We start from the raw sequence: 14473 nt of genomic DNA, 5'->3' as shown, positions 1-14473 counted from the left end.
ACCTGAGGTTTCATGAGTCATGGCTCCGTTTTCCTTTCATTTTGTGAGCTGTGAATCACAAAACCTCGTCTTGCGATAAAGGTTAGTCTTTCAGGTGACGCTGAACACTGTGAGAACTTTGTGCTGGTCTTCCGCAAGAAAGTTACAAAGGGGTGGCTGGGATAATGTGAAAGCTTGGCTTGGATCTTCAGGTGTGCTTCCATTTGTATTGTGCCATTTTCCATTGCCAGTACAGTGCGTATTTCTCTGGTGCCAGGCACTCACGCAGGACTAACATTATTTAGTATGGAAGGGGCAGTGACTCGGGGATCTCCAGTTGAGGATCAGGTAGTAAGATCACCAGTGAGACCTCTGCCTCAGATCCCAGACAGCAACTGCCAGCTTGAGTCGACAGAACTTACTTGATGGACAGATGGTCTGATCTGGCATAAGGCAAGTCCATGTATGGGTTGGATCCTGCATATTCCAGCCCTGCTAGCACTTTACTCCAGCGCAAGAAACCTTCTCTTGCATTTGTGGCACCGTTCGTGGAAGAGATTTGTGCAGTCCAACCTTCAGTTAGCAAACCACAGCTTCTCATGCAGTTATGATAGGCCGGGGGTGTCCAGCTCTGGCGCTTAAGATGTTCATGGACTACAATTCCCATCAGCCCCTGCTGGCCAGCAGGGGCTGATGGGAATTGTAGTCCATGAACATCTGAAGCGTCAGAGTTGGACACCCCTGTGATAGGCCATTGTGCTTCTGTGCCTCAATAGTCCTGGAACCTATTGAGTTGGCTGCTCGCGTGGACCAGATCCTTGCGCGTGCTCCGCATGAGAAAAGGCTGGTTTTGAAAGCCTGCTTGCCTTAACGACTGCATTCCGGCTTCTTGTCGCAAAGTTGAGACTGTAAGGTAACCAGGGTTCGCTTTGTCCATGTGTTTCTTCCCCGCAGTCATTGACAGCTGTACGGTTGCGGTGGCTTCCAACAGCACGCCGGAAGGGGTCCGTTACATCTCTTCAAACGTCTGTGGCCCCCACGGCAAGTGCAAAAGTCAGGCTGGGGGCAAGTTCACCTGCGAATGCGAGAAAGGCTTCACCGGCACCTACTGTCACGAAAGTAAGATTTGGGCAATTGGTTCCCTTGATTTTGGCAGCTATCTTTTTTTTTGAAAAAATACCTTGGCAATTAAAATGTGTTTGTCCTTGGGAGCCAGAAAATCCTCGGGCCTCCATTCCAAGTGCTTTCCTTCCTCTTCGGCCTTGGAAGTTCCTTTTTTTTTAAAGAGGCTCCTACCCTTGAACATGTGGAACTTTCTTTTAAAATAAACCATAACTTTTTAACGTTTTATGTACCAACGGGCCTCTCTGTTAGTTTACGCAAATTTACATTGGGAGGGGTTGGGGGGGAGGGTTATGGCCCTTCTTTTAAAGTAGGTTGAAAGCATACTAAGAGTAAGGGGGGGGGATTGCTTTTATTAGCCCCTTGTTTTATATATCCTTTGAGGAATGGTTCAGAGAAGAGGGAACGCATGTTTTACTGCATGGAGATATTCTCTGGTTTGATCCCTGATATCTTAGATATAGCGGGCGAGGAAAGACTGTCCGCTGCTCGTTGAAAATAGACCAGAAGTCCCCATCAGCAGATGAAATCTTCATGTGTTCATACGCCTGTTGAAGCAGCGGATTTACTCGGAGTAGACCACTTTGTAGGACGCAGTGTAGACAAGAACTGATAGACACACAGTCACCAGTGCAGTTCTATTTATTGCTATCTACTAACAAAGTGCTTCGCCAGACCACAGGTGTTTGTAGGCACACATCACACTGCTGTCTGTGCTAACTATATACAAAAGTGGCACCAATCAGGTGCCCTCACCTTATCAGGTTTGCACACAGTACAAGCTGTGCACTCGGTCCTAATCTGCACACGGCACCTGTTAGAAGGAGGGTCCAGCTGTCATTTAGATTTTGCTCATCTAAACATTTACACATGTTCTGACAGTTCTGTGAAGGCCCACTTGAACCGTTAGGCCCCATGTACCTGGAAGTGCCTTCTATCCTCCCATATAACTCCCTCTGAGCCACTGTCAGCTTGCCCTGGGTTCTCAGAACAGAACAGAAATCTACCATGTTTTGTAGGTCTTAGCCAGCAAGGTGTAGTGGTTAAGAGTGGTTGACTCTGAGCCGGAGACCCGGTTTGATTCCCCACTCGCCTACATGAGTGGCAGAGTCTTATCTGGTGAAGCTGATTTGTTTCCCCACTCCTACGTTCCTGCTGAGTTACCTTGGGCTAGTCCAGGAGTCTGTAACCTGTGGCTTTCCAGATCTTCATGGACTACAATTCCCATCAGACCCTGCCACCAGACCCCTGGGCTAGTCACAGTTTTCTCAGAACTCTCTCAGCCCCATCTATCTCACAAGGTGTCTGGTGTGGGGAGCAGAAGGGAAGGTGTTTGTGAACTGATTTGAGACTTTGTACAGTTGAGAAAAGTGGGGTATAAATCCAAACCCTTCTGGGGTGCTGTGTGGCCGTGTTCTAGCAGCATTCTCTCCTGATGTTTCACCTGCATCTTTGGCTGGCATCTTCAGAGGATCTGGATGCCAGCCACAGATGCAGGCGAAGCGTCAGGAGAGAATGCTGCTAGAACACGGCCATACAGCCCGGAAGCCACACAGCACCCCAGCGATTCCGGCCATGAACGCCTTTGACAGTACACCAAATCCTCCTTCTTCTCCGTCGTGTGGTGGAAGTCAAGGTGTGTAGTTTTCAGTGGCTGTGACCTTGCTCTCCTCTTCCTTCCTCCTGGTGTTGATGCCCAGTGTCGTTTAATTCCTTGCAGACATCAATGACTGTGAAAGCAACCCGTGCAGAAATGGCGGCACTTGTATTGACGGCATCAACTCTTACAAATGCATTTGTAGCGACGGCTGGGAAGGCACCTTTTGCGAAGCAAGTGAGTGAGCCTGCTTTGTCCAGCCAAAGGGAAGTTGTGAACCTGCCCAGAAAAAGGGGAGGTGGCTTCTTTTTCACAGACGGGTCTACATTTCAGTGGCATAGTGGTTAAGAGCAGGTGTACTCTAATCTGGGGGAACTGGGTTTGATTCCCGGCTCTGCCTCTTGAGCTGTGGAGGCTTATCTGGGGAATTCAGATTAGCCTGTGCACTCCCACACACGCCAGCTGGGTGACCTTGGGCTAGTCACAGTTCGTCTGAGCTCTCTCAGCCCCACCTACCTCTCAGGGTGTTTGTTGTGAAGGGGGAAGGGCAAGGAGATAGTCAGCCCCTTTGGGTCTCCTGTAGGAGAGAAAGGGGGATATAAATCCAAAACTCTTCTTCTTCTCTTCTAAGCCGATATATTACAACTTCCTAGGCCTCTGGGTGAGGCTCGAATTGTAATGAAGTCCAACAACCAGCTAAAGATCTGGCAGCTGTGAAATCGAGGAGGAGGAGGAGGAGGAAGGGGATATAAATCCAACTCTTCTTCTTTTTCTTCTTCTCATCGACTCTCTCTGAGCAGAGTCCTCAAAAGGAGAGAGGAATGTCTTTAAGAAAGATCCAGCCCTTTGCCTGGTGAGATAGGAGGACAGTGTCCCCTTTGACCACCCAAAGGGCTGTGTTTGAGACCACTGGGCCTGCGTGAACAGAAAACATGTGACGCAGGACGTGTAGCAAGGACAGGAATTGACCAAGATGGAGCAGAAAAACTGTCTGGATCCAGCCTGCCGTTTATCACTTGGCATCACGGAGTTTTGTGTGCCGTAAAAATAAATGCGCATGAACTTCTCGTAGCTCCTTGTTTGTGTGTAAACTTTATGACATTCAGTGGTGTGGATCGCTTCGTTCCTTAAGCAGTTGCTTTCTATGCTGGCCCTCATATTCGAATAAACGGAGCAATAATGAATAAATGAAAGCAATAATGGAATTGTGAAAAATTGGGGAAGGTTTAACCTAGGGCTTATCGGTTTGGTGGTGCCCCCCCCCCCCCCCCGTTACCCTGTATTCATTTATATACTAAAATACTTCTTTAATAGCTTTAATAGTTACAAGGAACTTAAATGTTTAGAGTTAGGTTTTGAGGTAGTCATCATTAGAAGCAGCAGTCATTCATGCAAAATGTCAAAGGATGAACAATGAATCTGGCTGCTGAGTTTCCGGGCTGGTGCCTACAGCCAAAGAAAATTTGTTGAGTCCTGGGGTACCAAAGCTGTCCAGAATGTGGATCAAAGGGTATAAAACAATGCAGGTGACACCTACTGTAATCATTGCAGCGGACTACAGTTCTGTTCCATTATAACGGCGCCCTCCTGGACTTCCCCATTCTGCTACAAATCGAAACCCCTTTTTAAAATGGCTTCAGGAGGTAGCTGTATTGGTCTGCATTAGAACAGTTAGGTTCGAGTCCACGAGCCCAGTGGTTCCTAACCTTTTTCGAATCGCGTGGCGTAGCTGTTAAGAGCAAGTGGGCTCTAACCTGGAGAGCCAGGTTTGATTCCCCATTCCTCCCCCTGAGCAGTGGCCCCTAATCTGATGGACTGGATTGGTTTGCATTCTTTTCCACATGAAGCCTTCTGGGTGCCCTTGGGCTAGTCCAGTGATGGCGAACCTTTTCGAGACAGAGTGCCAAAATTGCAACCCAAAACTCACTTATTTATCGCAAAGTGCCAACACGGCAATTTAACCTGAATACTGAGGTTTTAGCTTAGAAGAAACTGTTGGCTCTGAGGCATGCGTTACTCGGGGGGAAGCTTGGTGGTAGTCGGTGGCTTTGCTTTGAAGCAACCGTGCAACTCTTCCAATGGGTGAATCACGACCCTAGGAGGGTTTACTCAGAAGCAAGCCTCATTGCCAGCAACCAAGCTTACTCCCAGGAAAAGGATTGCACTTCAGTTCTTCGCATGAAAATCAGTGGGGTTTAACAGCGCTTAACTGGGTTACCTACACTGCTTCCCCAAAACTAGGTCTTAGGTTTAATGCTAATAATCGAGCCCAGCAGCCCTCTCCAGCCTAGATGTGGAGGGGGGGGGGCGACTCTGTGCGTGCCCACAGAGAGGGCTCTGAGTGCCACCTTTGGCACCCGTGCCATAGGTTCGCCACCACTGGGCTAGTCACAGTTCTCTCTGAACTCTCTCAGCCCCATCTGCCTCACAAGGTGTCTGTTGTGGGGAGAGGAAGGGAAAGGAGTTTGTAAGCCACTTTGAGACTCCTTCCAGAAGAGAAAGGCAGAGTATAAATCCAAACTCCTCTTCTTCTGCCTCCTCCTCCTCTGCCTCCTCCTTCTCTGATCGAAAGTTTGCTTACTCTGTTCATCTGCCTTATATATATTTTTCAGCTCAGTATGTCAAGGCAGCAAAGAAGGTTTTGAACTGAAAGCCTTTGACCTTGAAGCAGCATAATTATGTAATCAGGGGCCTCTTTAGCTTTCTGCTTCATGGGTTTGTTCCAGGGGAACTGTAGTGGTTCTTGCTGGCAAGAAAGACTGACGTTGAGCAGTGGGGCATAGCGCAGAATAAACACGATAACGTCAGCAGTAGCATTAAGATCTTCAAACGCTTCAGCCAGTCCTGGGATTCTAGAGGCCAAGAAGAGGGACTGAGCATCTTGTGGATGATAAGGCACCGTCACCAGCACTTGTAGCTCTTGCAGGTAGTTCCGCCGCCCCCCCCTCAATTCTGTGTCTTTTTGGTTTCTTCCAGATATTAACGACTGCAGTAAAAACCCTTGCCACAACGGAGGGACTTGCCGAGACTTGGTCAATGACTTTTTTTGTGAATGTAAAAACGGCTGGAAAGGGAAAACCTGCCATTCGCGTGAGTGCTCGTTCAACCGTTGGCCTGACCGTGTCGCGTGCCTTCAGGGCTGTGCCGAAAAGTCGCGGTTTGCTTAGTTCGAAAGGCGAATTTGTCCAGCTTTGCGATGATTGGCTGTGCTGCGAGCTGAGCCTCGGTCGCCCCAGTAGGTTTAAGAACCAGACTTGAAACAGCTGGGCTGCGTCAGAGCAGAGATCCATGGAGTCCTGCTTCACACGGTTGACCATCCAGATGCCCCTCAAGCTAATTATCTTGAAAGTCAAAGCCCCGCCCCCCTCTTGCTGTTATCCTTCCCTGCAAACATGAGCATTCAGAGGATTATTGGGGGTGGGGGGGGGGGGGTTTCACTTAACCATCATGCCTAATAGTCATTGATGGGGAGCGCGTTTTTATTTATTTATTTGTTTGTTTTATTATTGAATTTATACACCGCCCTCCCCCAGAGGGTTCAGGGCGGTTTGCAACAAATAAAAGCACGCATCATTACAATAGCGATGGTGTACATTAAAATACAGCGTCCAATCATAAATATGTCAACAGCAGCAACAGCAATAACAGTGGATGGTGTCCAATATTTAAACTTCCCTAAAAGGGAACAGTAGGGCCCCCAGTTGTTAAATAAGAGGGGGGGGGGGGAGGGAAGGGGGCATCAGCGGCTGGTCTCCCCAAAAGCCCGGCGGAATAGCTCGGTCTTACAGGCCCTGCGAAACTCATTAAGGTCCCGCAGGGCCTGGACAGCTGGAGGGAGAGGATTCCACCAGGCAGGGGCCAGGGCTGTAAAAGCCCTGACCCGGGTGGAGGCCAGCCGCATCATAGAGGGGCCAGGGACCACCAGCAAATTGGCCTCTGCCGACCGCCGACTGTCTTCAAGTCTCAACTGACTTAAAGCAAGAGATACTGGGAGGTGGATTGCCATTGCCTGCCTCCTTGTCATGCCCCTGGTGTTCCTGGGAGATCTCTTGACAGCCAGCATGGCATAATGGTTAGGAGCGGTGGACTAACCTGGCGAACCGGGTTTGATTCCCCTCTTCTCCACCTGAGTGGCAGACTCTGAACCTGGTGAACTGGATTGGTCTCCCCCGCTCCACACATGAAGCCTGCTGGGGTGACCTTGGACTAGTTCTCTCAGAACCAGCCCCACCTTTCTCAACAAGGTGTCTGTTGTGGGGCGTGGAAGGGAAGGAGCTTGTAAACTGCCTTGAGTCACAGGAGAGGAAGGTGGGAGGTATGAATCCAAAGACTTCATTCAACAACAACGGCCTTTATTGGCATACGAAAACAAATTACAAAACAGATGCATGTGATAAAAAGAAATAACAAGTGAGGGGAAAAAAACAAGATTAGAAATTACTAATCTCAAGAATGAAATTTGCAACATGATCGCCAAAAAGCACCTCAGAACTATTCAGGGGATATGGAATTATATGACACTTTTGCCATTGGGAACACTGAAAAAAAGATCATGGAATTCATATAGGGTGCTGTGCGGTTTCCGAGCTTGTATGGCCGTGTTCTAGCAGCATTCTCTCCTGACGTTGTGGCTGACATCAGATCCTCTGAAGATGCCAGCCACAGATGCAGGCCAAACGTCAGGAGAGAATGCTGCTAGAACACGGCCATACAGCCCGGTAACCACACAGCACCCTAGTGATTCCGGCCGTGAAAGCCTTCGACAATACATTGGAGTTCATATATTTCCTCCGTGTTTTATCATATTTGGGGCACACAAACAAAGAACGGTCAAGGGTTTTGACAGTAGCCAAATCACAAGAACAAACCCTTTTAGAACTTTCCACGTTTTTGTATCTCCCATCCAACAGGGCTGATAGTAACACATTACATCCTGTGATAGCCAAGGCCCTCCTCTGTGTGGGGTTAATCAAGAGGCAGAGATATGCTGCCGTGACTCCACGCTCACATGGAATTAATAATGTGGTAGGGGAACAAGTTGCAAAGCCCCCATTCAAATGGTAACCAAGGTCAGGGCTGAGAGGGTTTGACTCACCCAAGGCCATTGGGCAGGCTTCCATGGTGCAAGTGGGGATTCAAACCTGGTCTTCCCACGTCTGGGTCCAGGGGTCTGCAACCTGCGGCTCTCCAGATGTTCATGAACTACAATTCCCATCAGCCCCTGCCAGCATGGCCAATTGGCCATGCTCACAGGGGCTTATGGGAATTGTAGTTCATGAACATCTGGAGAGCCACAGGTTGCAGACCTCTGTACCTAGTCCAACACTTTAATCACTCCACCCTGCTGGCTGGCAAACTATCCTCATGAATTTGTTGAATTGCCTTTGAAGGCCAACTATAAGAACCTTCTGGTTTCGCAATTATAACTGAGGCTTCCACATAAGCGCGGTCAGCACTTCCTCAGAAGGTGAGCTCGGGACGCTGGCCCGCATGCAGCCACAGGTGCCGAACGTGTTTCAGAACTTTGCTCTTGTTGGAACAGCGTGAACTTTTAGAAGAGACATGTGGCTGAACCAATCAAGCAGGGTGAGGAAATGTTGTGGCAACGCTTCCAGAGAGCCCGCGTGGTATAGTGGTTGAGATCGGGTGCACCCTAATCTGGAGAACCGGGTTTCATTCCCCACTCTGCCACTTGAGCTGTGGAAGCTTATCTGGTGAACTAGATTAGCTTGTGGGCTTCAACACATGCCAGTTCTTTGGAGCTCTCTCAGCCTCACCCACCTCACAGGGTGTTTGTTGGGTGCGGGGAGGGAAGGGAAAGAAGATTGTAAGTGCCTCTGAGTCTCCTACAGAAGAGAAAGGGGGGTATAAATCCAAACAACAACAACTCCTTCCTCTTCTTCCTCTTCTTCCTCTTCTTCCTCTTCTTCTTCTTCTGTTGCACCTTTGCTCTTCCATGCAATCCTGAACAAAAACTACAGTTCCCAGAAGGCATTTCAACACATCTGCATGATTGGGCCAGTCACACACAATCAGCCTATCCTAGCTGCCCAGTGGAATTAAAAAGGAAGAGAGGAGCATGAGGCCAAGCCACTATGGGACCCCACTGGAGAGAAAGTCAGGGTCTAAAGCAGAGGTTTCCAACCTGTGGCCTTCCCGATGTTCACGGACTACGATTCCCATCAGCCTCTGCCAGGATGGCCAGTTGACAGTGCTGATGGGAATCATAGTCCACGAACATCATGAGGGGCATAGCTTGGAGAACCCTGGTCTAAAGGAAGGAAATAAAATAAAATGACACCATCGGCGTAAATGTGTATCAACATGATGAGCTGGGAGAGAAGTCTTACAAGGCGGGGCAAGCTGTTCCCTTAATCCTGACCGGCATTGCCATTCTGTTTCTGGCCCGCTGCAGGTGACAGCCAGTGCGACGAAGCCACGTGCAACAACGGGGGGACGTGCTACGACGAAGGGGACGCCTTCAAATGCATGTGCCCGGCGGGGTGGGAAGGAGCCACCTGCAATATCGGTAAGTTGGCGTGCGACCTCTGCTCTTCCTCCTCTTCTAAAAAGGCGGAGCTTGTGCCCCTTGGCAGCCGACGCTCTTATTCCTTACGGCCTCTTTCTCCTTTTGCAGCGAGAAACAGCAGCTGTTTGCCGAACCCCTGTCAAAACGGCGGGACTTGCGTCGTCAGCGGAGACTCTTTTACGTGCGTCTGCAAGGAAGGCTGGGAAGGACCCACCTGCACTCAGAGTAAGCCCCCTCTCTGTCTCTTTCTCTCTCTCCGAAATCATCTCAAGACAGCGTCTGATGAGAGCGCAAACGCCTCTGACCGCCCTTGGGAACTGGAGATGGAAACCAGAAGGCAGAAATGGCTTAATGGCCGGGGCTGGAGCGTCACCTGCATTGTTTGGCTTTAATGACATTGTAGGGACGGAGCTCTGACCTGGGCATGAGAAAGCCGCAGAGGGGATAAGTGGAGACAGATGTCGCCCGGCCGGCTCTCCGTTTTTCACAGCAACTGCCCAGTCTGACGCTGTTCTTATTATATATTCAATTTTTATTGCTCTTTAAAAAGAAAAAAGAGAGATGGAAGTGTAGAAATACAATTTAATAAAAGAACAAAAAATAGATAAAGGCAATAGCTGTTTTCACATTACATAAACTTGTGAAGTGGGCACTATTCAGATAATTTTACATACAATTTTTCCTACAAAGTTACCCATGACGTCACTTCCCCTCTTGCCCCCACCCAGTTCTCCCGCCCCCCCTCTCCTCCCCGGCTTCCACTTTATCTTATAAACTAACGAACGATAATACTTTATTCTGTACATCATACAAGCTAGAGGTCGGTAATACTTTGTTCAGAAACTGAACCTAAAAAGAAGTTTCTCCGACGAAATAAGGATTTTTCGTTTTTTTCCCTGAATCTTCATTAAGATGGTCTTGTTCTAATTCTCTCCTATTTTTTCAATCTTTCTAGATATTCATATTGTTTATACTGGGTAAATTAACACTTTATAGCAGGGGTCTTCAAACTATGGCCCTCCAGATGTTCATGGACTACAATTCCCATCAGCCCCTGCCAGCATGGCTAAGTGGCAGGGCTGATGGGAATTGTAGTTCATGAACATCTGGGGGGCCATAGTTTGAAGACCTCTGCTTTATAGGTAGCAGAAACATAGTCTGACCACGGCTGCCATATTTGTTGGTAATGTTCGGGGGACCGATTATTTATTTGAAAGGAGAGTCTGTCCATGTTGTAAAATTGCTGCATCTTGCTTATCCATTCGTCTATCCTTGGGGTCACTGCAGTCTGACGCTGTTAACTTGTGCTTCCTGTTGAGAATGCTTCACAGACATTCTCTTCCTGTGGCCAGCTCTCTGTTCTGCAGCTGAAGTCTGTTCAGAAAGGAGACTGTAGCACATGACGACCATTCAGTGGGTTACCTGGGATGTTGACATCTGTTGAGGTGCTCTGATTTTAACAGGGGAAACTTTCTTCTTTCTGTCCCCGCAGATACAAACGACTGCAGCCCACACCCGTGGTAAGTCTCGCAATTCAAGGCACGAGTCTGAACTCTGATTGGTTGCCTGCTGACTGGCTTGTGTGCTCGAAACCGTGACTTTGCAAATCATGCATGCCTGAAAAGGTTATTGTTTACGGAGGCGCAGTTCTAATACACAAGATGGCCGGGCTTTGACGGCGAGGCAGAGATATCATGAATCGGATATCGAAGAGATAGAAAAGGATATCGAAGAGATAGAAAAAGTGCAGAGAAGGGCAACGAGGATGATTGAAGGATTGGAGCACCTTCCTTATGAGGAGAGGCTGCAGCGTTTGGGACTCTTTAGTTTGGAGAGGAGACGTCTGAGGGGGGATATGATTGAAGTCTATAACATTATGCATGGGGTAGAAAATGTTGACAGAGAAATTTTTCTCTCTCACACAATACTAGAACCAGGGGCCATCCATTGAAAATGCTGGGGGGAAGAATTAGGACTAATAAAAGGAAACACTTCTTCACGCAACGTGTGATTGATGTTTGGAATATGCTGCCACAGGAGGTGGGGATGGCCACTCACCTGGATAGCTTTAAAAGGGGCTTGGACAGATTTATGGAGGAGAAGTCGATGTATGGCTACCAATCTTGATCCTCCTTGATCTGAGATTGCAAATGCCTTAACAGTCCAGGTGATCGGGAGCAGCAGCAGCAGAAGGCCCTTGCTTTCACATCCTGCACGTGAGCTCCCAAAGGCACCTGGTGGGCCACTGCGAGTAGCAGAGTGCTGGACTAGATGGACTCTGGTCTGATCCAGCAGGCTTGTTCTTATGTTCTTAATCGCTTTAACGTTTTTCTGCTGAAGAATCATTTGGACATTTCGCATGTCCACATTTTCATATCCTCCTCACATAGCTCGTGTTTACCTCTTCCTCCCTTCCAAATAGAGTTGACCAGCTAAACCGATTTTCATATTGCTCCTGTTAAAATTCAACGTAACTGCTGGCAGGCCCCCTCTAATTGAAAGTGGCGATATTGGCCAATTTTGATTACATTTTTTGTGGAAAATCTTTAAAAACAACTCCTTTCAATAGGCTCAGTTGAGTGAATCGATTTCTTCCCCTTCTTCTCCCCCCTTTCCTTCCCCACAGCTATAATAGCGGGACATGTGTGGACGGTGATAATTGGTACCGGTGTGAATGTGCTCCAGGCTTTGCTGGTCCAGACTGCAGGATAAGTGAGTATTCTTCAGCATAAGGTTACATTTGAATAGAAATCAGGCTTGACTTTAGCACTGTTGACTTCAGCAAGAATGACGCATGATGGCATCTTTTTTCGGATTGGCGCCTTCAAACTTGTGTCTGTTTCTTTCTCAAAAGAAGCCACTTTAAAAGGCTTCCCAAACCTTCTATCTCAGGGGTAGGGAACCTGCGGCTCGAGAGCCGCATGCGGCTCTTCTGCCCTTGCACTGTGGCTCCACGAGCCGAGTCTCCAGCCCCATCCTTGCCCGCCCTGCAGGCAGCAGGGCGGGTGCACCAACTGCCCACAGTTGGCTGGGCCGTGCCGCAAGCTTCCCCTCTCGCCCGCGCCCTCGTTGGGCGGAGGCACTTCCGAGCGCCCGGCTTCATCCTTGCACCGCCGCCCTGCGGAGTGTGGCAGGGGCGAGAGGCGCGTATCCATGCCCTTCTCAGAATGAGCAGAGTAAAAGGTTAAAAAAACCCTATATATATAGTGTTATCTTTATTTTAAATGTCAAAAATTATTTGCGGCTCCAAGGGTTTTCTTTTCCCACGGAAAACGGGTCCAAATGGCTCTTTGAGTGTTAAAGGTTCCCTACCCCTGTTCTATCTCTACTCTCTTTCATTTGGGAGGCAACCCTTCTGGAAGGAGCGGGGGAGCCACCCCAAAGTTTTCTCCAATGGTTAAAAAGGCTTATCTGGTGAACCAGATGTGTTTCTGCACTCCTGCATTCCTGCTGGGTGACCTTGGGCTCGTCCAGAGGTCTGCCACCTGCGGCTCTCCAGATGTGCATGGACTACAATTCCCATCAACCCCTGCCAGAATAGCCAATTGACCATGAACATCTGGAGAGCCGCAGGTTGCAGACCCCTGGGCTAGTCACATTTCATTCAGGAATCTTTCTGCTCCACCCACCTCACCAGGTATCTGTTGTGGGGTGAGGAAGGGAAAGGAGCTTGTAAGCTACCTTGAGTCTCCTTGTAGAAGAGAAAGGTGGGATATAAATCCAAACTCTTCTTCTTCTACTGCTCCTTTCATGTGACATATTTGCTTCTGGGCAGTTTATTAGCAAAGATGAAAGAGGGCTGGCAGTGTAAAACAAAAATCTGCAAGAAAACATTATTTGTTCACTCTCATCATAATCATGTAGGTAAATTATATCAGGCAGGAATGTTTATCGTATTTAGGCAGCCTGTAGTACAGTCTCAGAACACCTGCTGGCCAGGTATAAGGTCCCAGATTCAATCTTAAAACCTCCATGTAATAGAGTTTGGGGGAAAAGAAGAAGAGTTTGAATTTACACTCTGCCTCTCTGTCTCATAAGGAGACTCAAGGTGGCATACAAACTCCTTCCCTTCCTCTCCCCACAACAGACACCTTGGGAGGTAGGTGGGGCCTAGAGCAGTGGTGGCGAACCTTTTTGAGACCAAGTGCCCAAATTGCAACCCAAACCCCACTTATTTATTACAAAGTGCCAACCCGACAATTTAACCTGAATGCTGAGGTTTTAGTTTAGAAAAAAACGGCTTGCTCCCTCTTCCTCTGCCCCACAAGCTCGAGCAGGGGCCAGCCTGCTCTAGCCTCCAGCAAGTCCCGCACCCACTGCTCTGGGCCACTCTAGCATTTCTGCCTCCTCTGCACCCCCCCTCAGGCAGCAGCCACCCAGAGCACAGGCACCAGGTCCGCCAGCCGAGTCCTCCCTGCTCACTGTGGTGCGCGCGCATCGTGCTCAGTGGCCCAGGCCAGCCTGGATGTGTGTGTGGGGGGGGGGGTGATTTTCCACCCCCCCACACGACGAACTCTGTGTGCACGTGCCCACAGAGAGGGCTCCGAGTGCCACCACTGGCACCTGTGCCATAGGTTCGCCATCACTGGCCTAGAGAGTCCTGAGAGAACCATGACTAGCCCAAGCTTACCCAGCAGGCTTCACGTGGAGAAGTGGGGAAACAAATCCAGTTCACCAGATAAGAGTCCGCCGCTCATGTGAAGAATGGGGAATCAAACCCAGTTCTCCAGATTAGAGTCTAGTTGCTCCTAACCACTGCACCAGGCTGGGAAGGGAATGTCCTTCCTGAGACAGGTGCTAGTGAACCATATCACCATGTAAAGCAACTTCATATGTCAATAACTCAGTGTCTGACCTTGCAGCTGGGGGCCCCACATGTCTTTTGCCCGGGTCTCTCGGTACTGAAAAAATCTTGAGCAAATTCCACAGCAATCTCTGTAGCCTGTTGTAATGAATCCCGCTGTTTTCTCCCTCTCCGCTCCAGACATTAACGAATGCCAATCTTCGCCCTGTGCTTTTGGAGCAACGTGTGTAGATGAAATTAACGGATACCGTTGTATCTGTCCGCCTGGTCGCAGTGGCCCAAGGTGTCAAGAAGGTAGCCCATGCTTCCTACATTTAGAGACATAATAGTTGTAATGGTGTATGGTAGACGACAGGTACTGATGGACGTCCAGGAACTGACCCCTCCTAATTTGCCCCCTCTAGATTGTTGTCTTTCCCCAGAAATATCATCAGTTAAAAAT

General features: G+C 48.9%; 1 protein-coding gene across 2 annotated transcripts in view; it reads left to right on the top strand.

Moving 5' to 3' along the window:
- JAG1 (jagged canonical Notch ligand 1) overlaps window positions 1-14473 on the top strand; it is a 75612-nt gene that overhangs the window by 52871 nt on the left and 8268 nt on the right. For both annotated transcript variants that reach the window (XM_048501240.1, XM_048501232.1), the window contains 8 exons: window positions 934-1098; window positions 2822-2935; window positions 5675-5788; window positions 9114-9227; window positions 9336-9452; window positions 10720-10747; window positions 11854-11939; window positions 14212-14325. In XM_048501240.1, the coding sequence (XP_048357197.1) occupies window positions 934-1098; window positions 2822-2935; window positions 5675-5788; window positions 9114-9227; window positions 9336-9452; window positions 10720-10747; window positions 11854-11939; window positions 14212-14325 (852 nt within the window). The remainder of the gene's footprint in view (window positions 1-933; window positions 1099-2821; window positions 2936-5674; window positions 5789-9113; window positions 9228-9335; window positions 9453-10719; window positions 10748-11853; window positions 11940-14211; window positions 14326-14473) is intronic.

Source organism: Sphaerodactylus townsendi, linkage group LG01 (assembly GCF_021028975.2).
Source record: "Sphaerodactylus townsendi isolate TG3544 linkage group LG01, MPM_Stown_v2.3, whole genome shotgun sequence".
Classification (NCBI taxonomy): domain Eukaryota; kingdom Metazoa; phylum Chordata; class Lepidosauria; order Squamata; family Sphaerodactylidae; genus Sphaerodactylus; species Sphaerodactylus townsendi.
The sequence above is the reverse complement of the archived record's forward strand: the minus strand, read 5'-3'. Positions and strand labels throughout refer to the sequence as shown.